This window comes from Pituophis catenifer, unplaced genomic scaffold (assembly GCF_029215685.1).
Source record: "Pituophis catenifer annectens isolate HBS135680 unplaced genomic scaffold, rPitCat1.0.hap2 SCAF_3, whole genome shotgun sequence".
In the NCBI taxonomy this organism is placed as follows: Eukaryota; Metazoa; Chordata; class Lepidosauria; order Squamata; family Colubridae; genus Pituophis; species Pituophis catenifer.
The window spans coordinates 214253467-214279855 of NW_027256883.1; the positions used below are offsets into that span (position 1 = coordinate 214253467).

Consider the following 26389-nt stretch of genomic DNA (forward strand, 5'->3'; position numbering starts at 1 on the left):
TGCAACAACCCCCAAAGGGGGCAACGCGGGTGTGGAAGGTCTCCTGGGGGGGGGCCCAGTCGGGATTCTGAGCCAACGTGAAAACAGGCCTCGCCGATCCCCGGCTTCTCAGTACCAACCCCATCCGGGCAACTGCGAAGCCAACCGCGGCCTCCTTCTCAGGCGAGCCCGGCGCGCCTTGCGCGGCCTCCTTCCGGAAGTTGGGGGGGGGAAAGCACCCGGATGTTGCCCCTCCTCCCCGTCGCCTCGGAGAGCCGGAGGGGCGTGTCCGGGCGTGGCGCCCGTTGCTAGGCAAGGCCGCTGGTCGCTAGGGAAGTGAGGGCTTGTGGGCGGGCGGCCGCGTTGCCAAGGAAGTGAGCGGCGGCCTCAGCGGCGGCAACCGGGCCGCCACACGCCGGATCCGAGGCGGCGTGGTGGGGGGGGAAAAAGGCCCGTCTCCCCCGGGTGGGGGGGAAACGCACGCGAGGGCCCCTCCCAGGCCTAGCACGGGAGGACTACAAGCCCCATCGGGCACCGCGGCGGCGCAAGGCCTACCTTCCAGGCCGAGCCCCCCCCTTGTCCCCCCCCCACAACGACCCCTCTGAGGCGGCGCCGGTCATGGCCGGAGGGGCAGCTGACCGCCAGGTAAGCCTTGGCCGGGGAGGGTTTGGCGGGGAAGGGAGGCCTCGCCCTCCATCCCTATCTTGGTTTCTTTTCCTCCCCCTTTCCCCCCCCCCCCTTATCTGGTTCCTGATCCGGTTTTATGTTTTTTTTTTTAGATTTATGTAAATATAATAATATAATATAATATAATATAATATAATATAATATAATATAATATAATATAATATAATTAATATAGTATAGTATAGTATAATATATAATATAATATAATTAATATAATATAATAATATAATATAGTATAGTATAATATATATAATATAATAATATAATATAATAATATAATATAATATAATATAATATAATATAATATAATATAATATAATATAATATAATATAATATAATTGTATGTATAGATATATGTATATATATATGTGTTTTCTGAGGTTTTCACGGGTGTTTGTATATAGGTCTTTGGTTATTGGGGTTTTAAAATTTGATGTGGGAGAAAACCCGAATAACCAAAGACCTACATATATATATGTATGTATGTATGTATGTATGTATGTGTATGTATATATATATAGATATAGAGATAGAGATAGAGAGAGATATATATATTCTTTTTATTCGTAGGTTTATATGTATAATACTTTTCTAGTCCCAACTATGGCTATACAAACATCTTGAGCTACATAGAAAAAAACCCTGACTAGAAAAGTATTATATATATATATATATATATAAATAAATATAAATAAATAATATAAATAAATATAATATATAAATATATGTATAGAACTCCAGGCAGGGAACGTACTTTTAATACTTCTTTCTCCTCCTCCTGTTTCCCCCCCCCACAACAACAACCCTGTGAGGTAGGCCAGGCAGAGAGAGAGAGAGAGTGGGGGGGTACTTCTCTCAGCCACCTGATTTTCATTCATTCACTTATCAAAAAATAAAAATGGATGAAAAGGCCGAATCCGGTCTGAATGTAGATGGCTGGTTTGTGCGATGAGCATTGGGTGACTTTTAAGCCGGCTAAATTCCTTTCTTGAGCCTACCTTGTGGGGTTGTTGTTGTGGGGAAATGAGAAGGCAGGGGGATTCAGGGTGTCCTCGGCCTGAAAATATGTGGTTAAATAATAAATATGTGGTTGTATGTGTGTGTATCACAAAAACGGCAGCACAGGCCTACCTTTTGTGTGTGTATAACACACACATACACATACACATACATACCACACACACACACACACACACAGACATACATACACCTACATGCATATATATACATAAATACATACATACACAATACAATTCAATACAACACAACAATACAATACAAAAATACAATACAATACATATACAATACAATAATACAATGCAATACATACACAATACAATACAACACAACACAACAATACATACAATGCAATACAATAATACAATACATATACAATGCAATAATACAATACAATAATACAATACAATACATACACAATACAATATAATACAATAATACAATACAATACAATACACACCATATATTGTGAGGGGGAAAAGAGAAGGCAGGAGGATTAGGCATCATGCCCAAGCAAAAGGGATCCTGCCTAATCCCCCTGCCTTCTCTTTTCCCCCCACAACGACAACCCTGTGAGGTGAGTTGGGCTGAGAGAAGTACTGGCCCAAAGCCAGTACTTTGGCTGGCTTCCGTTCATTCATAAAAATAAAAATGGATAAAAATGCCAAGTCCAGTCTGAACATCGATGGCTGGCTGTGCGATGAACAATTGAATGAATCAACGAAAGCTGGTTGGGTGTCTCTAGGAAAATCTCTTTCTAGGTGAGCTTACCTTGTAAGGTTGATGTAGGGAAATGAGAAGGCAGGGGGATTTGGGGTGTTCTCCACCTAAAAATGTGTGGTTAAAATAATAAATGTTGATACGTAATTTCATCCCAGCGTTTTGCATGGGGAATATGCCTAATAGAGCAATAGCACTTAGACATATACACCCCTTCACAGTGCTTCACAGCCCTCTCTAAGCAGTTTACAGAGTCAGCCTCTTGCCCCCAACAATCTGGGTCCTCATTTTACCGACCTCAGAAGGACGGAAGGCTGAATCAACCTTGAGCCGGTGATAGTCGAGCCGCTGGCAGTTGGCAGAATTAGCCTGCAATGCTGCATTCTAACCACTGCGCCACCATGGCCCTAATTCTCCTGCCTTCTCTTTTTCCCACAATAACTCTGTGAGGTGGGTTGGGCTGAGACAAGCACTGGCACGGTCACCCAGCTGACTCATTCATTCATTCATTCATTCATTCATTCATTCATTCATTCATTCATTCATTTATTCCCTTTGCATAGCTTCCCTTACAGGCCACCCAGAACACAAATTCTGGGTGGCCTGTAAGCCAAGATCAAAACAATGTATACAGCCATAAAAAAACCAAAGAAACAGGAAATCAGTCCTTCAGGTGAGATGGGAGATCGATCGATCGATAGATCCCAAGAAAATCTGGCAGCACCATTGCACTTTCCTGATGCCACCTCCACATTCTCACCCTGTTCTTAGCTCCCCCATCCCAGTGCTTGGGGAAAGAACTGGGTTTTAAGGGTTCCCCAGAAAGTTGAAAGGTTCGAGTGGGGGTCCTGTCAGACCCTGGGAGGGGGGGGAAGGGAATTCCATGGGGCAGGTGGGCTGGGCTGAGATACAGAGATGGACCCACTATCCTTTCTAAGGAATTGTTTTCTGTTGCTGTTTTGGGCAGATCTGATGCCTGCCTTTGCCTGGTGAATGCTTAGTGGCTGCCTGAACTGGAAATACTCCCTTTTACTAATTGGTGTTGAGTTTTATTGGGGGGGGGGCAACGTGTTGCATTTTCAACGAGAGTAGGCTTTTCAAACGAAACCAGCTTTGTCTTGGAACAAATGGGATTTAGATGTGGGATCTTTCTACTCAGATTAATGAAAAGCTTGATATATATATATATGTATGTGTGTGTGTATGTATGTATGTATATGTGTATATATATATATATATATATATATATATATATATATATATATATATATATATATATATGTTAAGCGGATGTTATTCCTGCTATCAAAAGCCTTCTCTGGCAAAATTGCATTTTGCCAGTTTATTTTCTTTTTAACTGAGATGAAGTTAGCAGTTTTCAGGTCCTTGATCTCTGTCTGTCTGTCTGTCTGTCTCTCTTTCTCTATCATCTCTCTTTATATCATCCATCCATCTCCATCCATCCATCCACCCATCCATCTATCTCCATCCATCCATCCATCCATCCATCCATCCATCCATCCATCTCCATCCATCCATCTATCCATCCATGTCTGTCTCTGCCTATGTGTCTGTCTGTCTTTCTATCTATATCTCTATCTATGTTCTTAAGTTTTCGTGGATGTGTGTATGTAAAAAGTTAAAATCTCGGGTGTTTTCCCGCGTCATTATAAGTTTGTTAGTTAAAATGTTTAAAATCCTGGCTAAGGTCCCAGCGTAGCTTCTATCTATCTATCTATCTATCTATCTATCTATCTATCTATCTATCTATCTATCTATCTATCTTTCTTCTCTCTCTCGTCTGTCTAATTTTTCTATCTATCTAATCTTTCTATCCATATACCCTGTTTCCTCCAAAATAAGACACCCCCCTGATAATAAGCCCAATCGGGCTTTTGAGCGCATGGCACTAAGGCAAAGCGTTTATTTCAGGGTTCAAAAAAATATAAGACAGGGTCTTATTTTCAGGGAAACACAGGTAATAGATATACACGAGTATCTGTATCTGACTGGTTTCCATAGAAAAATAAGACTATCGGGAAGAACAGAATTCGATGGGATGGGTGGCAGCTGTTGTACTACAAAGTTTTATTACGGCCGAATTGGCTTCTTGAAGAGATGGAGATCTGGTCACCTTGCTAAGGTGTTGCCCATTTTTGTAGCGTATTCAATAAAGTATATTGACTGAGTTCATGCACCTCAACAAAACTATAACGAGACTTCCTTGATTTTGAATCCAGTTAGAGCAGTTTCTCAACCTTGGCAACTTTAAGATGTGTGTCTGTGGTGATTCTCAGGTCCCAAAGGGGTTTTTTTTTCCAAAAGGCAACTGGACGTTCCCTGGTTTTTCCTTGAAGACGTTTCACTTCTCATCCAAGAAGCTTCTTCAGTTCTAACTTAGAACTTCTTGGATGAGAAGCAAAATGTCTTCAAGGAAAAACAAAAGAAAGTTTAAGATGTATAGATTTCAATTCCCAGAATTCCCTAGCCAGCAAGACCAGCTAGGGAATTCTGGGAGTTGAAGTCCACACGTTTTTAAAGTCACAAAGGTTGGGAAACCCTGATTTAGAACAAGCTATGCTTTTTGAACAAGCTATGGTGGCTTGGGTGCAGGGTGGATTTGATTTAAATCGAGTTGATTTAAATCACAATTTAAATCATGATTTAAATCACTAGTAAAAAGGCTTGATTTAAATCAACTCGATTTAAATCATAATTTTTAAAGAGCGACTGTCATCTCTGCTACTCCTTTGACCCACTGTTGACTCACCAATAGTCCCAGTGTTGCAGAATATACGGCCTCGTGCTACATAACTAAGCTCCATTTCATGCTGAATAAACTAAATCATTTATGCATCTTAAATAGAAAACTATCTTACGATAGATTTTTACCCTAAAAGTTTTTATTAAAATAAATTCAATAAAAATAAAAAAAATCCGATTTAAATAAAAAAAATCCGATTTAAATAAAAAAAATCTGATTTTTTTGATTTTTAAAAAAAAAATCATTGATTTTTATCCACCCTGCTTGGGTGGCATAGTGTGGTAATTAGAATATTATTTCTTCCAGTGTGATATGGATCTCTTGCATTTCTGAAGTACTCTGAAACCATTTTTTACCATTTAAAAAAAACCCACGAAATAGCCAAAACATAACATTTGCCTGATGCATATCCATTATTTTTATTGCTTGGATTATTCCCTAGTTGGAAAGAATGAAATTTGAGAAAGAGTTAGATCAAATGAACAAAAATAAAGTGGAGCTGTAGGAAACGAAATTTCGTTTTAATGTATGCCAATTAGTGTACCTTCAAAGTGACAAAATTATTCTAAATTCTAAGGTTTTATTTGTGATATGTAATCCATACAAGTAAGTGGGCTATGATCAAATACCTTCAGGCCACAATTATTTAAGGACTATCTGGGTTTCTATAAGTTTCCTGGAGAGGGTGTTAAGAGCCTGTAACAGTTGTTTTGCCAGTATATAGCAGGGACAGCGATATGTTGTGGCTCTCACTAGCTAGGACACTATATGTGGCAGATCCTACGTGCGTGGTCTTTTCTGTTTTGGCTCCTGCTTTGTGGAATATTCTTCCCCCAAATTAAAACTGGCTTCACGTCTTTTGACCTTCCGAAGGTCCCTCAATACTGGTTGCGCTATCAGGCCTGGGGACCCCAAACAGGACTGGTGAATTTTTGAGGTGGCTCCTGTAAGGTTAACATCTCCTCCTCCTTAATATTTCTTCTTTCCAACTTTGTTGTTCATAGTTTTTTCAAAAATATTTTTTATAACAATAATAACCTTTAACACCATCAAACATCAACATCCCAACTAGTCCTCTGGAAGGACTCATTAAATGGACAGAAATGCCAGATCGGGTCAGAACATCCGGCCGACTGTGTGACCAACCATAATAATGAAAATTATTTTACTATTTATTAATGTAACTGTTTCTTAGCCTTGTTGTGCACCGCCCAAAGTCACTTGTTTGTGAGATGGACAGCTTTATACATTGGACAAATAAATAAATATTGCCAGTAGTGGCCCATTGGGTTTCCTCTCCTATGAAGATATTAAGATTGGTACAATAATGGAAAAACATTTAGCTGCAGCTACCCCTGCGTTTCTTTACAGAAAATATCTTTACAGGAGTACAGATAGTCCTCGAGTTACGACCACAATGGAGCCCAAAATTTAGGCTGCTGAGTGAAACATGAGTTAAGTGAGTTTGCCCCAGTTTACGACTTTCTCTAGCCACAGTTGTTAACGGAATCATTGCATTTGTTAAATTAGTAACACGGTTGTTAAGTGAATTTGGATTCACCATTGACTTTGCTAGTCAAAAAGGTTGCATGACTCTGCAACCTTCATAAATGTGAACCAGTTGCCAAGCATGTGAATTTTGGGGATGCTGCAACGGTCAGAAGTGTGAAAAACGGTCATAAGTCCATTTTTTCAGTGCCGTTGTAACTTTCAATGGTCACTAAATGAACTCTTGTAAGTCGAGGACTACCTGCATTCTGAAATCTGGCAAGCAGTTTTACTTACTTATTAATCCTACTTTTGCCGCCTTGCCAATCCAAAGAATTCTCAGTGGCTTATGGTGTATATATAGCCAAATGTACAACTTCTACAGTTAGACAATTAAGGAGAAACTTCCTAACAGTGAGGACAATTAACCAATGGAACAGCTTGCCTCATGAAGTCGTGGGCGCTCCAGCACTGGAGGTTTTTAAGAAGAGACTGGACAGTTACTTAATCTGAAATAGGTTCTCCTGCTTGATCAGGGCTGGACTAGAAGACCTCCAAGGTTCCTTGTGGCTCATTCATTCTGTTCTGTTCCTGTTCTGTTCTACTCTACTCTACTCTACTCTACTCTACTCTACTCTACTCTACTCTACTCTACTCTATATTCTATTCTATTCTATTCTATTCTATTCTATTCTATTCTATTCTATTCTATTCTATTCTATTCTATTCTATTTTTTCCCTATTCTATTCCCTATTCTATTCTATTCTATTCTATATTCTGTTCTGTGCTATATTCTCTACTCTACTCTAGGCAAGGTCATTGTTGTGAGGGTTCCCTGTCTTCCCACGAGAGGTGGATTAAAAGTAGTTTAAAAATAATATGGGGAATCCAATGAGAGCAGAAATAACTACTTAATGAGATGGATTTATTAAAAGAAAAGCACAGGTGATGATGCGATGCAGGGAATTACACTTGTGGATACGTGACATGTTGATATAGCGAGATACTTTTTCTTTGAACCCAGAGAGTGGCTGGCCGTGCCCAGGCACTTTGTTGACGTGTCTAAAATGACAGTAAAGTCAATCCTGCAATGTATGTCCCCCCCCTTTGCCGACCAATGGAAAGAATTAACTCTCCTTCGTTTTCTCCCGCAAGCAATTAGCTGATGATTGAACTGCCCACCTTCATTTCGCTTAGACACAACGTCATCCTCTTATTCCAAGAAAGCAAGATTTGAATGACTTCCGTGTGTTTTTGACCGGCAGCCAGTTGCAAATGCTTCCAGTTAATGGATTAGAATCCGTTTTGGGATCTGGCCAAATGGCGTCGGCTTTCATAAGATGAAGCGCTGTTTCTGGACAACATTTTCTAAAACGTTTGTGGCAGGCTGGTACGGAGTTTCTGCGCGAGGCCCATTTGCAGGGATATCGGGGATGGGGGGGTGCGGGCAGCAAGTGATCCTCCTGGACGATAGTTGCAGACCATACTCCGCAGAATATGCTTATTTGGTACTGCAAGTTTCCTTGTCAGCATCTGTTTCTAGAAGGGCTGTCAGGGTAAATGCGTATCTTTCCTTTAACCTGCTGACTTCTCAACGTTTGGTTCTGGCAGCTCTCTAGATTCGCTTATTAAGAAAATGTACATATGGCCGCCCAATTCACTCTCGGTGACTGGCGGCTTACAGAAGACAAAGCCCAGTGAACCCTCCCACCCCTGGTGACATTGATCAAAGCAATCAGTTGATGGGCACCATATCCCCCTGGGGTGCCCAGGCCCACAGGCAAAATCAGGTCTTCAGGGCCTTTTGGAAGTGTGTCAAGGTAGGGGACGAGCTTGTCTCTGCAGGGATGATGGTTTTTTTAAAAAAAATTTATTATTTATTTATTACATGTATTTATATGCCGCCATTCTCCCGAAGGACTCAGGGCGGCAAACACAAGTTAAGAAACAAGTACAATAAAATCCCATTTTAATCCAAATAATTAATTAATAGTAAATAATAAAACCCGGAATCAGAGTCAGCCTATTTGTTTGAACAGCCAAGTCTTCAAGTCCCGACGGACTTGAATTTGATTTATATGCCGCCCTTCTCCGGAGACTCAGGGCGGCTTACAGTGCGTTAAGCAATAGCCTTCATCCTTTTGTATATTTATACAAAGTCAGCTTATTGCCCCCACAATCTGGGTCCTCAATTTACCCACCTTAGAAAGGATGGAAGGCTGAGTCAACCTTGAGCCTGGCGAGATTCGAACCTGCAGTAATTGCAGGCAGCTGGAGTTAAATTACAATGCATTAGTCTGCTGAGCTATCCAGGCTCCCTGTTCCACAGGGAGGGAGCCACCACGGAGAAGGCCCTTCTTGGTTTCACCAGATGGACCTCCTTAAGAGAGGGGACCCATAACTGTTCTGACCCAGCTCCCCAAACACGACAAACCCTCTGTAGTTGAATCAATTATTCCTTTAATTAGGAGCGCCAGCAGCCCCGACAAAAAGTTTCTCTCTCACCGCAGGCTAACAAGTCCGTCCAGCCAGGAGATGAATACTTGTCTGCCACACCTATTCATCTCCGCCCGCTGCCTTTTATCCCCAGAGTTAGGAGTGGGGCTTCGCTAGCAGCGATGGCTCTTCTGTCCCAAGGACCGGCCCATAGATTTCCACTGCTCTCCTCTCCTCTGCCTTCTGAGCATCAGGCACTGGACCCAGCTGTTCCTCCTCCTCATCAGCCACCTCCAGACCTGGGGGCTGTTGACTCTCCATCTGAGGGCTGACGGACGGCCCAGGCTCTGCCTCTGACTCTCTCTCTGACAGCTCCATTCCCTCTTTCCCCTCGGAGCTCCCAGGTTGCCTTGAGGCTGACCCCCGACTCCCACGCCTCCTCCTCTGACTGGGCTGCTGGAGGGGCTGGCAGCCGACAGGCCACAACAATAACATCTTCCTTCCTTCCCACCCTGGTGGGCCTGGCAGATGTTATTGAGAAAAGATGGTCCTTCAAATAACAGGGATGGAGCCACCACGGAAAAGGCCCTTCTCCTCGGTCCCACCAGATGGACTTCCTTAAGAGAGGGGACCCATAACATCCCCTGCCTCTCCACCCTGGTAGGCCTGATAGATGTAATTGGGAAAGGATGGCCCTTTAAGTAATCTACCCCCAGGCCATGGACGGCTTTGAAGGTGACAGCCAGCACCTTGAATTAATTAATTAATTAATTAATTGTATTTATTTATTGGTTCGATTTATATGCCGCCCTTCTCCGGAGACTCAGGGCGGCTTACAATGCGTTCAGCAATAGCCTTCATTCTTTTGTATATTTATACAAAGTCAGCTTATTGCCCCCACAAACCGGGTCCTCATTTCACCTACCTCGGAAGGATGGAAGGCTGAGTCCACCTAAATTGGACCCCGAAGCAAATCGGCAGCCAATGCAGCTCCCACAAGAGAGGTGACACAGGTGCAAATCCACACTTGACACAGAACTGCATTTTTAACCCATTGGCGCCTTACCAGGGTGGATAAAAATCAATGATTTTTTTTTAAAAAAATAAAAAAAAATCAGATTTTTTTGATTTAAATCGGATTTTTTTTTATTTTTATCGAATTTATTTTAATAAAAAAACTTTTGGGGTAAAAATCTATCATAAGATAGTTTTCTATTTAAGATACATAAATAATTTAGTTTATTCAGCATGAAATGGAGCTTGAGGCTGTATATTCTGCAACACTGGGACTATCGGTGAGTCAACAGTGGGTCAAAGGAGTAGCAGAGATGACAGCTGCTCTTTAAAAATTATGATTTAAATCGAGTTGATTTAAATCAAGCCTTTTTACTAGTGATTTAAATCATGATTTAAATTGTGATTTAAATCAACTCGATTTAAATCAAATCCACCCTGCGCCTTACAGATTGTTTTCCAGGGCAGGCCCAGGTAGTCAAGATGAGGACGCGGGTGATGCATTGGCCATCGCTTCCGTTCTGCCCCTTTATGGGAATTATGAAACACAATTCCATAAACATTTTCTGGAGAACACGAGATTGCAGAGGGCTAAGGTGTAAAGATTTCCCACACGCCCAAGGACGAAGGTGAGTCAAGAATTGGCCAGCTTCGGGGTAGTCGTGTCTGACTCGCCTTCGCTGACTTAAGAAACCAAAAATAGGTCTGGTTTGGGCCAGAAATGCGTCCAGATGTAGGCTAGAAGTAGGAACTTGAAAGATTGTGTCCTGGGAGAACACAATAATAGCACAGCAGTTGGTTTTGCAGCCAAGAAAACTACGGGGGACGTGACAAGGTCACCCAGATGGAGTTCTGCTCCAAGGCAGGCTTCATCTTAAATCTAAAAATTGCTCAGTTTTAACACTTTCTCCTTGAAGGGTGCGAGGAATCTCTAATAACTCACAAACCGCCCTCTGATCTTTCCTTTTCATCCCTGGCAGATGAGAATAGCAGGAAAGACGTCCAAGTGGGGATCAGGAGCCCCGCCGATTCCGTTATGCACCGGAATAATGAGGTTTGCGGTGCAAAAGGGCTGCCAGGATAAAAATCCTGGTGGGACCTGCCCTAAATTAAGCTCTGCGGATGACCCAGTGGTAAAATGATGGCTCGACAATTTACACTTTCAGAGGAGGCTAAGGTGTGAGTCAGGGCAGTTCCTCTGGCAACAACAGCCTTTGCCAGCCTACAGGTACAGATTAGATACAGTTGGAAGGGACCTTGGAGGTCGTCTAGTCCAACCCCCCGCCCAAGCAGGAGCCCTTACACCATTTCTGACCGATGGCAGTCCAGTTTCTTCTTGAAAGCCTCCACGGATGAAGCTCCCGCAACTTCTGAAGGCAACTTCTGTTCCATGGGTTGATTGTTCTCACTGTCAGAAAATTCCTCCTTTATTTCCAGGTTGAATCTCTCCTTGTTCAGTTTCCATCGATTATTCCTTGCCTGGCCTTCAGGGGCTTTGGAGAATAGCTTGACCCCCTTCCTCCTCTCTGTGGCAGCCCCTCAAATACTGGAAGATGCTCTCCTGTCTCCCCTGGTCCTTCTCTTCCATAGACCAGCCGTGCCCAGTTCCTGCAACCGTTCATCGTATGTTTTAGCCTCCAATCCCCTCATCATCCTGGTTGCTCTTCTCTGCACTTTTTCTAGAGTCTCAACATTTTTATTTATAGTGTTTTTTATAGCCTATTCTAAGCTGTTCTGTTGTGGCAGGTGTGAGTCTGGAGCCTTAGTACTTGGACTTTTTTTTTTTTATTTGATTTATATGCCGCCCTTCTCCGGAGACTCAGGGCGGCTTACAATGTGCTAAGCAATAGCCTTCATCCTTTTGTATATTTATACAAAGTCAGCTTATTGCCCCCACAAACTGGGTCCTCAATTTACCTACCTTAGAAAGGATGGAAGGCTGAGTCAACCTTGAGCCTGGTGAGATTCAAACTTGCAGTAATTGCAGACAGCTGGTGTTAATCACAATGCTATTAGTCTGCTGAGCCACCAGGCCCTTATATTCTGCTCCATGGTGTTTTACAGGCAGTCCTTGAGTTACGACCCTAATTGAGCCCAAACATTGTTGCTAAGTAAAACAGAATTAGTTAAGTGAATTTTGTTCCATTTTACAACCTTTCTTACCACAGTTGTTCAACCAATCACTGCAGTTGTTAAGATAGCAACACGGTTGTTAAGCGAACCTGGCTTCCCCATTGACTTTGAAGGTCACAAAAGGGCATCACATGACCGCTGGACACTGCGACCGTCATAAATATGAATCAGTTGTCAAGCGTCTGAATTTTAGTCACATGACCCCGGGGATGTTGCAATGGTCGTAAGTGTGAAGAACGGTCATAACTTTTAGTTAATGCCGTTGCAACTTTGAACTGTCACTAAATGAACTGTTGCAAGTCAAGGACTACCTGTATAGCACTCACCGGTCGGTTGACAATGTCAGCATTATTTGCATCTTGCCCCCAGCAATCTGGGTCCTCATTTTACCAACCTTGGAAGGTTGGAAGGGTCCGAGTCAACCTTGAGCCAGTCAGGATCAAACTCCTGGCAGGAGGCTATGACGATTTGCCACTGGCTGCAACTCGGCTGCCTAGGGAATTTGGGGAGTTTAAGTCCACAAATCTTAAAGTTGCCAAGTTGGACATCCCCGATCAAGGGTGTTAAGTGTTAATATGGTAGGATAGGAACTTCTGCTTGCTGTGCTAACCATTGTGGTATCTTACCCTTATATTCTGTTCTTGTATTACATTTTTTCTAGGATTAGAAGAATCCTTGGTCTTCCTGATTCCGTCATCCGTACATTTGGCCCCCGTGCCAATCCGTGGTCATGTTGAAGTTAAAGTGCTCGGAGTCGGTCAGAGTTGTCGTACGATGCCGGCCCATGAACAGCAAAGAGAAAGTGGCCTCCTACGAACAGGTGGTGGAAGTGGACGTGAAATTGGGGCAGGTCTCTGTGAAGAACCCAAAGGGAACATCTCATGAACTTCCAAAGACCTTCACCTTTGATGCCGTTTATGACTGGAGCTCCAAACAGTTTGAGCTTTATGATGAGACTTTCCGGCCGTTGGTGGACTCGGTTCTCCAGGGCTTCAACGGGACCATTTTTGCTTACGGGCAAACCGGGACGGGGAAAACGTACACCATGGAAGGTGTGCGTGGAGACGTTGAGAAAAGAGGGGTCATCCCCAACTCATTTGACCACATCTTCACCCACATTTCCCGGTCTCAGAACCAGCAGTATCTGGTGAGGGCCTCCTACTTGGAAATCTACCAAGAAGAAATCAGAGACTTACTCTCCAAGGACCAATCCAAGAGGCTGGAGCTGAAGGAGAGGCCCGATACGGGAATCTACGTCAAAGACCTCTCGTCGTTTGTCACCAAAAGTGTGAAAGAAATCGAACACGTTATGAACGTCGGGAACCAGAATCGTTCGGTGGGCGCCACCAACATGAACGAGCACAGTTCCCGTTCCCATGCCATTTTTGTCATCACCATTGAATGCAGCGAGGTTGGGCTCGACGGGGAGAACCACATACGGGTCGGGAAGTTGAATCTGGTGGATCTGGCGGGCAGCGAGCGCCAGTCCAAGACCGGAGCCCAGGGGGAGAGGTTGAAAGAAGCCACCAAGATCAACCTCTCTCTCTCCGCCTTGGGCAATGTCATCTCTGCCCTCGTGGACGGCAAAAGCACCCACATTCCCTATAGGGACTCCAAGCTGACCCGGCTGCTCCAGGATTCCTTGGGGGGCAACGCTAAGACCGTAATGGTCGCCAACATTGGCCCTGCCTCCTACAACGTGGAGGAGACCTTAACCACCTTGAGATATGCCAACCGTGCCAAGAACATCAAGAACAAGCCAAGGGTCAACGAAGACCCCAAAGATGCTCTCCTGCGGGAATTCCAAGAAGAAATTGCTCGTCTGAAGGCCCAACTGGAGAAAAGGTCCATCGTCAAGAAGAAGAAGAAGGAGAGGAGGAGAGACGGCGGCATGGGCGAGGAGGAGGAAGAGGAAGAAGAGGAGGAGGAAGAAGAGGAAGGGGAAGAAGAGGAAGGGGCAGACAAAGATGACTACTGGAAAGAGCAGCAAGAGAAGCTGGAGATCGAGAAGAAGGCCATCCTGGAGGACCACAGCTTGGTTGCCGAGGACAAGATGAGGCTCCTGAAGGAGAAGGAGAAGAAGATGGAGGACCTGAGGCGGGAGAAAGAGGCGGCTGAAAAGCTGGGTGCCAAAATCAAGGTAAGACGCCTTTTCTAACGAATGATGTATTTACGTTGATCATTTATCAGCAGAACACGTACAGGCAATCCTCAGAGTGGTGCAGTGGCCTGTAGGTGGAGCTCTCCCCTCACAATCAGCAGGCTGTGAGTTCGATCCTAGGTAGTGGCAGATATTTCTCTCTCTGGGCACGAGTAATTATCTGCTTTCATTACTGTCACTTATTTTTGATTAGTATCAATTTGTAAAATTATGAGGGGAAAGTCATTATGAGATTACTACTAGAGAATATTATGATGAGTATTACTCAAAAGAATTGTAACCAGACAACACACTGTTTATATGGATATTGAATATGTTGCTCTTTCTATTTATATTTAAAAAAAATAAATTAAAAAAATAAATCGAAGGTTTTTAAAAAAAAGAGTAATTATCTGCTGTGAACTCTGCATTGGCGACAGGAAGGGCATCCGGCCAATAAATTCTCAGCTCCATTCAGTTTTTTATTTTTTATTTTTTATTATTATTATTTGATTTATATGCCGCCCTTCTCCGGAGACTCAGGGCGGCTTACAGTGCGTTAAGCAATAGCCTTCATACTTTTTGTATATTTATACAAAGTCAGCTTATTGCCCCCACAAACTGGGTCCTCATTTCACCTACCTTAGAAAGGATGGAAGGCTGAGTCAACCTTGAGCCTGGGGAGATTCGAACCTGCAGTAATTGCAGGCAGCTGTGTTAATAACAGGGTGCATTAAACCACTGTACTACCACCCTGCCGTAAGGGAATACAGGGTCATTAAAAGACAAATAAAAAATAAAAAATATACAGGTAATCCTCAAATTATGATCACAATTTAGCCTAAAATTTATGTTGCGAAGTGAGATGCTAGTTGAGTGAATTTCGCCCCAATTTACGACTTTCCTTGCCACATTTGTTAAGTGATTCATTGCAGTTGTTCAGTGAGTCACATGGTTTGTTAAGCGAATCCGGCTTCCCTCGTTGACTTTTTGCTTGTCGGAAGGTCGCCAAAGGGGGATCACATGACCCTGGGGAGACGGTGACCGTCATAAATATGAGTCAGTTGCCAAGCCGCTGGATTCAGATCACGTGACCCCAGGGATACTGCAACAGACGTAACTGTGAAAAATGGCTCTAACTCAGTTTTTTCAGTGACGTCGTAACTTTGAACGGTCACTAAGTGAACTGTTGTAAGTGGAAGGCTACCTGTACTTTTGTGTGTATTCAGAAAATTCAGACTGGTATACGCATATGCATACAGTGTTAAGAGCAAACCTTTGAGATACGCAGAAACAAAGGTGTGAAAATTACTCTTATTATATTGAGGGGATGTTTATGACCCATCCATCAAAACATTATTGCATCTGGCCTAATAGGAATTTTTAAATTGGGTGTTTGTTAGTTTTTAATTTCGTGGGCCAAATTTTATATATTTGTTTTTAAATTGTTCTTAAATTTTGTGGTTTATATGTGTTTTAATATGGCTTTACACCGCCCTGAGTCCTTCGGGAGAAGGGCGGTATAGAAGTTCAATAAAATCTAAATCTAAATCTAAATCTGCAAAATGATAATAATAATAACACCCACAACAACTGGCTTATTTGTCCGTGTGTTGTTGTTGTGGGGTGGGTGACTGGGCGTTTCTGATTATTTTTGTTTTTTATTTTTTATTTTTATTCCTATTCTGTGTTTTTTATTGATTGTAAGCCGCCTAGAGTGGCTGTGAGCGAGTAAGCGGCTGTATAAACTTTCTAAATCAATAAATAAAACAACCTGAACGCAGCGAAGGGCAAGTTACTTGCTGCATTTCCAGCAAGTATCGTAATTTATTGTCAATCGATAATGGAACTCAATATGTCTGGCTTAGCGTTATTGGTTGAATCTGATTTCCTGTTTTGGCAAACTTCAACTTATGCTGCATGAAGAATATATATATATATTTTTTCTTTAAACTTTTGACTGGAATTACAGTTGTAAGGCAAGGTTGGTATCCGCGGAGTTCTAATTTTATGAAATTTCTCCCCCGGCATCCCTTAATATTCTTACTTTTAAGGCAATGGAGAGCAAGCTGCTTGTTGGTGGAAAAAACATCGTGGACCACACAAACGAGCAACAGAAAATCCTGGAACAGAAACGGCAGGAGATTGCTGAGCAGGTGAGATAAGGACAGAATGGCCCATTTTTCCATATCTTTATTTTGCTCTTCACCTGCAAATGCAACATAACCTCTTTCCTACTACCCTCTTTCCCCGAAAATAAGACCCAACCGGAAAATAAGTCCTAGCATGATTTTTCAGGATGCTCGTAATATCAGCCCTACTCCCAAAATAAGCCCCAGTTAAGATTGTCGGCCAGATGGATGCATTTAGCACCGTATTTTCCCCAAAATAAGCCCTAAACGGAAAATAAGCCCTAATGCACCTTTTGGAGCAAAAATTAATATAAGACCCGGTCTTATTTTGTGGAAAACAGAGTACCTGGACAAAGGCCCCTGAGAACACTTCCCAAGCAAATGCCTTTCACAAGCATTGAAAAATACAGTGGTTCTCATTTTACAACCATAATTGAGCCAGAAATTATGGCCGTAAGTTATTGTGGCCGTTAAACAGATCCCCATGTGACCCTGTCTGATTTTATTGCCTTTTTTTGTGTGGTTAAATGAACACCGTGATCATTAAGCGAAAACGGTGGTCATTTTAAGGGAACCCCGTTCTATCCAGGGGACGTTTTTTTTTTTGGTCGGAAACTGGAAGTAAACACCTGTTTCCATCAAAAATGGTCATAAATCGCGGTCACCTGAAATAGCCATCCATTTTTGCTTCCTTCCAGTTTTTTCATCTGATTAAAATTTCTCTACTGTATAAATTCATTTATTCATTTCATTTCATTTATTTGATTTGTATACCGCCCTACTCCCGAAGGACTCAGGGCGGTGAACAGCCAAACAATAAAATACATAAATACAAAAAATTTAAAAACCAGATAAAATTGAATTAAACAATTTTGGCCCAGACAAATTAAAACACCCCAATCATTTAAAAACAGATTAAAATTTACATATTAAAAAGAGGGAAGAGATTAGGCCAAGTCCGCCTGGTGGAATAAAAAGGTCTTAAGAGCGCGGCGGAAGGTGCGCAGATCCGGGATCCTCCGTATCTCCGGGGGGAGCTCGTTCCAGATCGTAGGTCCCCCACAGAGAAGGCTCTCCCCCTAGGGGCCGCCAGTCGACACTGTTTGGCTGACGGCACCCGTAGGAATCCCTCTCTATGAGAGCGTACCGGCCGGTGGGAGGCTATTGGTGGTAGTAGGCGGTCCCGTAGGTAACCAGGTCCTAAACCATGGAGTGCTCTAAAGGTGGTAACCAAAACCTTGAAGCGCACCTGGAAGACCACCAGGAGCCAGTGCAGCTCGCGCAGGAGGGGTGTTACATGGGAACAGTCATAAATCAGTCATTATCTTTTGAGAATCCGCCGTTATATTTTTTTAAAGTTTAGAACGTGAGCCAAATATATTAAACGGGTTTCTAAAGCTTTTGTGGACTTCCTAACTTTAATTCATTGGTATTTACTTTTGAATAAAGAGACTGTAAGTCCCCTCTTAGGAAATGAATTAATTCTTCCGCCGAGTTAAGTGTCCCCTCTGAATGGTTCTCTAACAGGAGCAGAAATGTAGAGATTGGTGAATTGAAAAGCTTTAAATGAATGTATGTCGTGTCCTACAGAAACGACGGGAACGAGAAATCCAACAGCAAATGGAAAGTCGGGATGAAGAGACCTTGGAGCTGAAGGAGACCTATAGCTCCTTACAGCAGGAAGTGGACATCAAAACTAAAAAACTGAAAAAGGTGACACGAATAAAAGAGAATATTTGTACGTGAGGGGGAGGGGGAGGAATACTTTGGGGTCCATGATGCTCTCTGAGCTTGTTTTCTTGCGGACGTTTCATTACCCAACTATGTTGCACCATCAGTGACAGAGAGAGTGGGGTTTATGTAACATCTTACCCCACTCTTTTCCACCACTGATGATGTTACCTAGTTTGACAGAACACCAAGGACCCCTGAAAAAGGTGCTTTTTCAAGAGGCAGTAGGGCTTTCTCGCTTTTTCTTTTGAAGACGTTTCACTTCTCATCCAAGAAGCTTCTTCAACTCTGACTGGATGGTGGGGAGTGGAAGGTTTTATACTCCTTGCAGACAGCTGGTCATTTGCATCCTTTTTAGAGAGAGCCATTGAGGCTACTTGGAGGTTCCTGTGTGTCCTCAGGGTCACCTGAGTGATGCAAATGGGTGTGGAGCCTTATTGGAAATGCTGAGAGGACCGTGTTGTAGACTGGAGATAGATTATAGCAATAGACTTATATACTGCTTCTCAGTGCTTTTACAGCCCTCTCTAAGCAGTTTACAGTCTCAGCCTCTTGCCCCCAACAATCGGGGTCCTCGTTTTACCGACCTCGGAAGGACGGAAGGCTGAGTCAACCTTGAGCCGGTCAGGATCGAACTGCTGGCAGCTGGCAGAATCAGCCTGCAGTACTGCATTCTAACCACTGAACATACAGAGTCTTTTGTGCAAAAGTAGCCTTGTCACGCTGTACAACTGTATTCCTCTCTTCCAGCTGTTTTCTAAGCTGCAAGCTGTGAAGGCCGAAATCCACGACCTGCAGGAGGAGCACATCAAAGAGAGACAAGAACTGGAACAAACCCAGAACGAGCTGACCCGGGAGCTCAAGCTGAAGTAGGTTCCAACTAACCATGTATTACTGTTTAAGTAAGGTCTAGAACAGAGGTGGGGAACTATGGCCCTTTTATGACTTGTGGACTTCTGGAAATTGGCTGGCTCAGGAATTGCTGGCTCAGGATTTCTGGGAATTGAAGTCCCTAAGTCATAAAGGGGCCATAGCCAGCATGGTTGGTGTAGGAATTCTGGGAGTTGAAGTCCCTAAGTTATAAAGGGGCCATAGGCAGCATGGTTGGTGTAGGAATTCTGGGAGTTGAAGTCCCTAATTCATAAAGGGGCCATAGGCAGCATGGTTGTCTCAGGAATTCTGGGAGTTGAAGTCCCTAAGTCATAAAGGGGCCATAGGCAGCATGGTTGGTGTAGGAATTCTGGGAGTTGAAGTCCACAAGTCATAAAGGGGCCATAGGCAGCATGGTTGGTGTAGGAATTCTGGGAGTTGAAGTCCACAAGTCATAAAGGGGCCATAGGCAGCATGGTTGGTGTAGGAATTCTGGGAGTTGAAGTCCCTAATTCATAAAGGGGCCATAGGCAGCATGGTTGTCTCAGGAATTCTGGGAGTTGAAGTCCCTAAGTCATAAAGGGGCCATAGGCAGCATGGTTGGTGTAGGAATTCTGGGAGTTGAAGTCCACAAGTCATAAAGGGGCCATAGGCAGCATGGTTGGTGTAGGAATTCTGGGAGTTGAAGTCCACAAGTCATAAAGGGGCCATAGGCAGCATGGTTGGTGTAGGAATTCTGGGAGTTGAAGTCCACAAGTCATAAAGGGGCCATAGGCAGCATGGTTGGTATAGGAATTCTGGGAGTTGAAGTCCCTAAGTTATAAAGGGGCCATAGCCAGCATGGTTGGTGTAGGAATTCTGGGAGTTGAAGTCCCTAAGTCATAAAGGGGCCATAGCCAGCATGGTTGGTATAGGAATTCTGGGAGTTGAAGTCCACAAGTCATAAAGGGGCCATAGCCGGCATGGTTGGTATAGGAATTCTGGGAGTTGAAGTCCACAAGTCATAAAGGGGCCATAGCCGGCATGGCTGGCTCAGGAATTCTGGGAGTTGAAGTCCACAAGTCATCTTCCTTTGCGCATGCTCAAGATGGCGGCTCCCTGCTGAGTCCGCTACCACCGAGGGGGTGTTATTTGGACTACAGGGGGTCTTTGGGGGCCAGACGAAACAACTATGGCCCCTACCAGGCTAGCGGAGGCTATTGCCAACCTTTTGGGAGCTTTTTAGCTCTCCGGAGTGCTTCCTGGCCAGAGGGAGTCGGGTGTTGCAGAGGAGGCGTTTGGGGGCGTTGTCGGCCCGGATGGCTGTGGCGGCGGCCTTTGCGATCAGCTGGCGGTCGCCTGAGCAGCGGGGAGACGGCGGCAGCGCAGCGCTCCCGGCGGACCCCTCGTCGGAGCCTCGTCGGAGTCCTGGGTGCCCAGGAGGTGTTGGCGGGGCTTGGGGAAGACGAGGAGGATGGCGGAGAGGCTGGCAGCTGTTGTGGCGTCAGCCAGGGAGGAGGCTGTGATGGCGGCTGCTGGCTGGCGGTGGAGGCGGCGGCGGCAGCCTGAAGGCTGCGAGGGAGATGGCAGGAACTAATTCCGGCGTGACCATCTTGGACTGACCTGGGCGGCTGTGAGGTGTGTGGCCGTTTGTGACCAGCTCACTGACGCCCAGAGGCCCCACAGTGAACTGATGGAGGCTGAACTGGGTGAGCGTTGTGACCGGGAAAGACCTAGGGGGCGATGTGGAGGACCGGAAGAGGACTATGGGGGTGTTCCCCCCCCTAAACGCTTTGTATTGCTCCCCCCCCCCCTTTTCTGCCGGGTTTAGCCCGTATGATGGTCCCACGCTATCCAGGCCATTTTCAGTCTCAGCTGGATACCACCATCATTTTCCATCTACTCTCCATTGGATCATCTCCTGATATGCCCACTGCACTAACTCTGTAAACCGACTTATACTTCTGGACCTATGGATTGGCATTGCTCTATCTGTCCTCCCTAACTGAAAGGAGAAGTTTACCTTAGGTATGAGTATTGAGGGAGTCAGCCTCGGCTATTATTTCCATCGTTTCTGGACTATTCTTGGACTCCTCCCACTGCCATGAAGGCAGTGGCGTTTTCCAATGTATACTACCTAAGACTTATATACTTTTCCGTTGGACTCTTAAATCATCATGGTTGATCCCCTGGTTATAAGCCATAACTACTCCCAGTAACAAATGTATTCGGTGTCGGAACTCCTCGCCCTGCGAGATTCTCCCCACTCGCAGGTTTGGCCCTCCACATTATCGAGGGCCTATCTCGATGACGGACTTTGGAGTCCAGAGAGATGGCATGGAGCAAGGAAGAATTTGTGGGGTTTTTTAGGGAAATTTTTTAAGATTTTAAGGGGTTCTGGGAGGGGGGTTTGTAATGATCTTTCTAGAGAAATTGGGAAGAAGACTCTGGGGGATGGGGGGGGAAATCCACCAGGGTCAGAGCCGAGCCCGGCACAGGGTAACGATTTGGGAGGTGTTGGTCGAGGGACTGGGAAAGGGATGGGGGACGATACCTATGAGGTTTGTACCATCAGCACGGTAGATGGGAGGGGCAGATATGGCGGGAGCAGGGGACCATATCATGTGTTGGGGGCTCGCACTCGCTGTTTGAGAGCAATTGCTTGCCCCGGTCCCCATGGCTCCTCTTGGAGACTAGGTGGCTTAGATACTCAGGATCTGGGCCTTCGGCTGATGTTATGCAATGCCAGGTCCGTGGTTAATAAGGCCCCCCTCATTCACGATCTTATACAAGAGGGAGGAGCGGACCTGGCGGGTATTACGGAGACCTGGTTGGGCCCGGAGGGTGGCGTCCCTCTGGTTGAAATGTGCCCACCAGGCTTCAGAGCATTCCATCAGCCGAGGGCCCAGGGGAGGGGCGGGGGGGTGGCGGTTATTATTAACGAGGATCTGGATCCGAGGGAGACCACTGTGCCTCAGATAGCCGGATGTGAGTCCCTCCTTGTGAGGTGGGGCCGTGGGGTTCAGATGGGCTTGTTGCTTACGTACCTGGCTCCCTGCCGCGTGGCAACAGCCCTTCCTGAGCTACTCGACGTGATAGCCACGGTGGCAGTAGATACACCCAGGCTTTTAGTCATGGGTGATTTCAACTTGCCATCTGTCGGTGAAACGTCTGAGGTGGCTCGGGAGTTCATGGCTTCCATGACGGCCATGGACCTGACCCAGTTAGTTCATGGCCCTACTCACAGGGGAGGTCACACTCTGGATCTGATTTTTGTCTCTGGCCAGTGGTTGAGTGGTCTTGTTATAGGGGATATAGACATGGAACCCTTGTCATGGACTGACCACTCACTCCTTCGCCTAGATCTTCGAACCGCGACCCCTCGCCGCAGGGAGGCGGACCCAATTAGATGGATCCGCCCCAGGCGCCTGATGGATCCTGATAGGTTCCAGACGGAGCTTGGGCCATTTCCTGAGGATCTAGCACATGACTCGGCCGAGGACCTGGTAGCCGCCTGGGATCGGGCGGCTGGTGGGGCCTTGGACCGAGTTGTGCCTTTGCGGCCTCTGACCCGATGCCGATCCCGGGTGGCTCCTTGGTTTACTGAGGAGCTGAGGGAAATGAAGCGCCGGAAAAGACGCCTGGAGAGCGGTTGGAGGGCCAGTCTCGCTGAATCTGATCGAACACTGGTAAGGTCGCATATTAAGGCCTACCTAGTGGCGATAAAGACGGCAAAGTCTAACTACTTTTCCGCCTCTATTGCGTCATCAGGGAATCGTCCGGCCGCCCTGTTTAGGGTGACCCGCGCCCTGCTCCATCTGGGAGTGCGGGAGGATCCCTTAGAAGGCAGGGCGGAGGATTTCGGACAATACCTGTATGACAAAATCGCTCAGATCCGGGGGGATTTGGACTCTGACTGGGTAGATCAGGGCAGGGTGACGAGGAACAGTCTTGAGAATGTTATCTGGGAGGAGTTTGATGCTGTGACTCCCGATGATGTGGACAGGATTTTGGGGAGACTTAGTGCGGCCACATGTTTACTGGACCCGTGTCCCTCCTGGTTGGTACTGGCTTCCCGGGAGGTTACACGAGGCTGGCTCCAGGGCGTTATTAATGCTTCCTTGAGTGAGGGTCACTTCCCCGCTGCCCTGAAAGAGGCGGTGGTGAGGCCTCTCCTCAAGAAGCCGTCCCTGGATCCAGCAATATTGGCTAACTATCGTCCTGTCTCCAACCTTCGCTTCATTGCGAAGGTTGTTGAGAGTGTGGTCGCGCAACAGTTTCCACAATTCCTGGAGGAAACATCCTATCTGGATCCGTTCCAGTCAGGTTTCAGGTCTGGGCACAGCACGGAAACGGCATTGGTCGCGTTGGTCGATGATCTCTGGAGGGCTCGGGACAGGGGTTATTCCTCTGTTCTGGTCCTATTAGATCTCTCAGCGGCTTTTGATACCATCGACCATGGTATCATGCTGCACCGGCTGGAAGAGTTGGGGGTGGGAGGCACCGTGTTACGGTGGTTCTCCTCCTTTCTCTCCGACCGGTCGCAGTTTGTGTTGGCAGGGGGGCAGAGGTCGACCTCGAGGCCTCTCATTTGTGGAGTGCCGCAGGGATCGGTCCTCTCGCCCCTTCTGTTCAACATTTATGTGAAGCCACTGGGCGAGATCATCCGTGGCTTTGGGGTGAGATACCACCAGTACGCTGATGACACCCAGCTGTACATCTCCACCCCAGGCCACCCCAACGATGCCCTTGAAGTGATGTCCCAGTGCCTGGAGGCTGTGCGGATCTGGATGGGGAGGAACAGGCTCAGGCTCAACCCTTCCAAGACTGAGTGGCTGTGGCTCCCGGCATCCCGATATAGTCAGTTGACTCCATCACTGACTATTGGGGGCGAGTCTTTGGCCCCCACTGAAAGGGCTCGCAATCTGGGAGTCCTCCTGGATAGGCAGCTGTCTTTGGAGGAACATCTGACGGCTGTTACCAGGGGGACCTTTTATCAGGTTCGCCTGATTCGCCAGTTGCGGCCCTTTCTTGATCGGGATTCCCTGTGCACAGTCACTCACGCCCTCGTCACCTCTCGCCTTGACTACTGTAACGCTCTCTACATGGGGCTCCCCTTGAAGAGCACCCGGAGGCTCCAGCTGGTCCAGAATGCAGCAGCGCGGGTAGTGATGGGAGCAACATGGCGCTCCCATGTAACACCACTCCTGCGCGAGCTGCACTGGCTCCCGGTGGTCTTCCGGGTGCGCTTCAAGGTGTTGGTTATCACCTTTAAAGCGCTCCATGGCATAGGGCCTAGCTATCTCCGAGACCGCCTGCTGCTACCGATGACCTCCCATCGACCCGTGCGCTCCCACAGAGAGGGCCTCCTCAGGGTGCCATCAGCCAAACAATGTAGGCTGGTGGCCCCCAGGGGGAGGGCTTTCTCTGTGGGGGCTCCCACCCTCTGGAATCAGTTGCCCACGGAGATAAGAAGAATCCAGGACCTCAATGCCTTCCGTCGTTCCCTGAAAACCTATCTTTTTCAGCAAGCCGGGTTGGCTTAAGAAGAAATTTTTAAAATTTTTAAATCCTTTTAATTAGTCTGCGATTTTAATTTTTTGGGCCAAATTTTATATATATTTTTAAATGTTTTAATATTTGTATTCTATGTTTTTTATCTTGGCTGTACACCGCCCTGAGTCCTCAGGGAGAAGGGCGGTATATAAATTCGAAATTAAATTAAATTAAATTAAAATTAAATAAAGGGGCCATAGCCAGCATGGTTGGTATAGGAATTCTGGGAGCTGAAGTCCACAAGTCATAAAGGGGCCGTAGATCCCGTGTTCCAGAACATGGGATGGAAGGAACTTCGTGGTCAGCTGTCCCAGAGCCGAGAATGAACGTATTTACTTGAGCGACCTGGAAGATGGAGCCCAGCAAGGAAACGATCTTCTGGATTCCCACCAGGCCGCCGGATCTCACTTTGTCCTTTGCTGATCTCACACAGGCACCTGATCATCGAGAACTTCATTCCTTTGGAAGAGAAGAACAAGATCATGAATAGATCCTTCTTTGACGAGGAGGAAGACCAGTGGAAACTTCACCCCATCACCCGACTGGAGTGAGTCTTCTTTCCGTTTGAGGGTTGAGGGACACGCCCAGTTTTAGGTACTCGACTTACCGCAGTTTGTTTAATGGCCATTCAAAGCTACAGCGGCATTGAAAAACGTAACCTATGACCGTTTTTCACACTTAACGACCGTTGCAGCATTTCCCCACGGTCAACGTGATCAAAATTCAGACTCTTGGCAACTGACTCATATTTACGACGGTTGCAGCGTCTGGGAGGGTCACGCGATCCCCTTTTGCGACCGTCTGACAAAGAATTCACTTAACGACAGTGAAGAAAAGTGGCAAGAAAAGTCGTAAAGTATGGGCAAAGCTCACTTAACAAAGGTCTCACTCAGCAGCGTAAATGTTGTACTCAGTTGTGGTCGTAAATTAAGGATTACCTGCATTATGTCGGCTCTGTCTGATTCAATGCTAAAGACTCGAGTTAATGACAGAATGGTACATCTACGCCAGTGTTTCTTAACCTTGGCCGCCAGACGATGGGTGGACTTCAACTCCCAGAATTCCCCAGCCAGCAGCGCTGGCTGGGGAATTCTGGGAGTTGAAGTCCACCCATCGTCCGGCGGCCATGGTTGAGAAACACTGATCTACGCACAGGTGTTGTCATCCCAATTGTCGCCAAATTGCTGCTCTCAAAAGTCTTCGACTTACGACCATTCATTTAGTGACCGTTCAATGTTACAACGGCACTGGAAAAAGTGACTTATGGCCATTTTTCACACTTAATGACCATTGCAGCATCCCCCCCCCCCCCCCCCGTGGTTACATGATCAAAATCCAGACGCTTGCCAACGGACTTGCCAATTTACGACGGTTGCAATGTCCCCGGGGAGCGGGGAAGGGAGGGGGTGTCACGTGACCCCCCTTTTTATGACCTCCTGACAAGCCAAATCAGTGATGGGAAACCAGATTCACTTAACAACCATGTTAGTCGCTTCACAGCTGCAGCGTTTCGCTTAACAGCTGTGGCAAGAAAGATTGTAAAATGTGTGTGTGGGGGGGGGGGGAAACTCACTTAACTGTTTTGTTTTAGCCATAGAAATTTTGGGCTCTATCGTGGTCATAAGCCGAGGACTATACCTGCATTATAGCTTTTAGGAAGTGAGTGACATCGCGTTGGCCACGCCCACCCAGGTTTTGTGGCTCCCGCTGTTTTCTTTTCTGTGGGATCTCCACGTTTCAG

General features: G+C 45.9%; 1 protein-coding gene across 1 annotated transcript in view; it reads left to right on the top strand.

Annotated features, from left to right (window-relative positions):
* Nucleotides 1-396: 396 nt before the first annotated feature.
* KIF3B (kinesin family member 3B) overlaps nt 397-26389 on the top strand; it is a 32792-nt gene continuing 6799 nt past the window's right edge. Inside the window, exons 1-6 of the mRNA XM_070941852.1 lie at nt 397-624; nt 12902-14380; nt 16435-16536; nt 18103-18225; nt 18994-19112; nt 25082-25195. Coding sequence (XP_070797953.1) covers nt 12971-14380; nt 16435-16536; nt 18103-18225; nt 18994-19112; nt 25082-25195 — 1868 coding nt within the window. The 5' untranslated portion in view covers nt 397-624; nt 12902-12970. The remainder of the gene's footprint in view (nt 625-12901; nt 14381-16434; nt 16537-18102; nt 18226-18993; nt 19113-25081; nt 25196-26389) is intronic.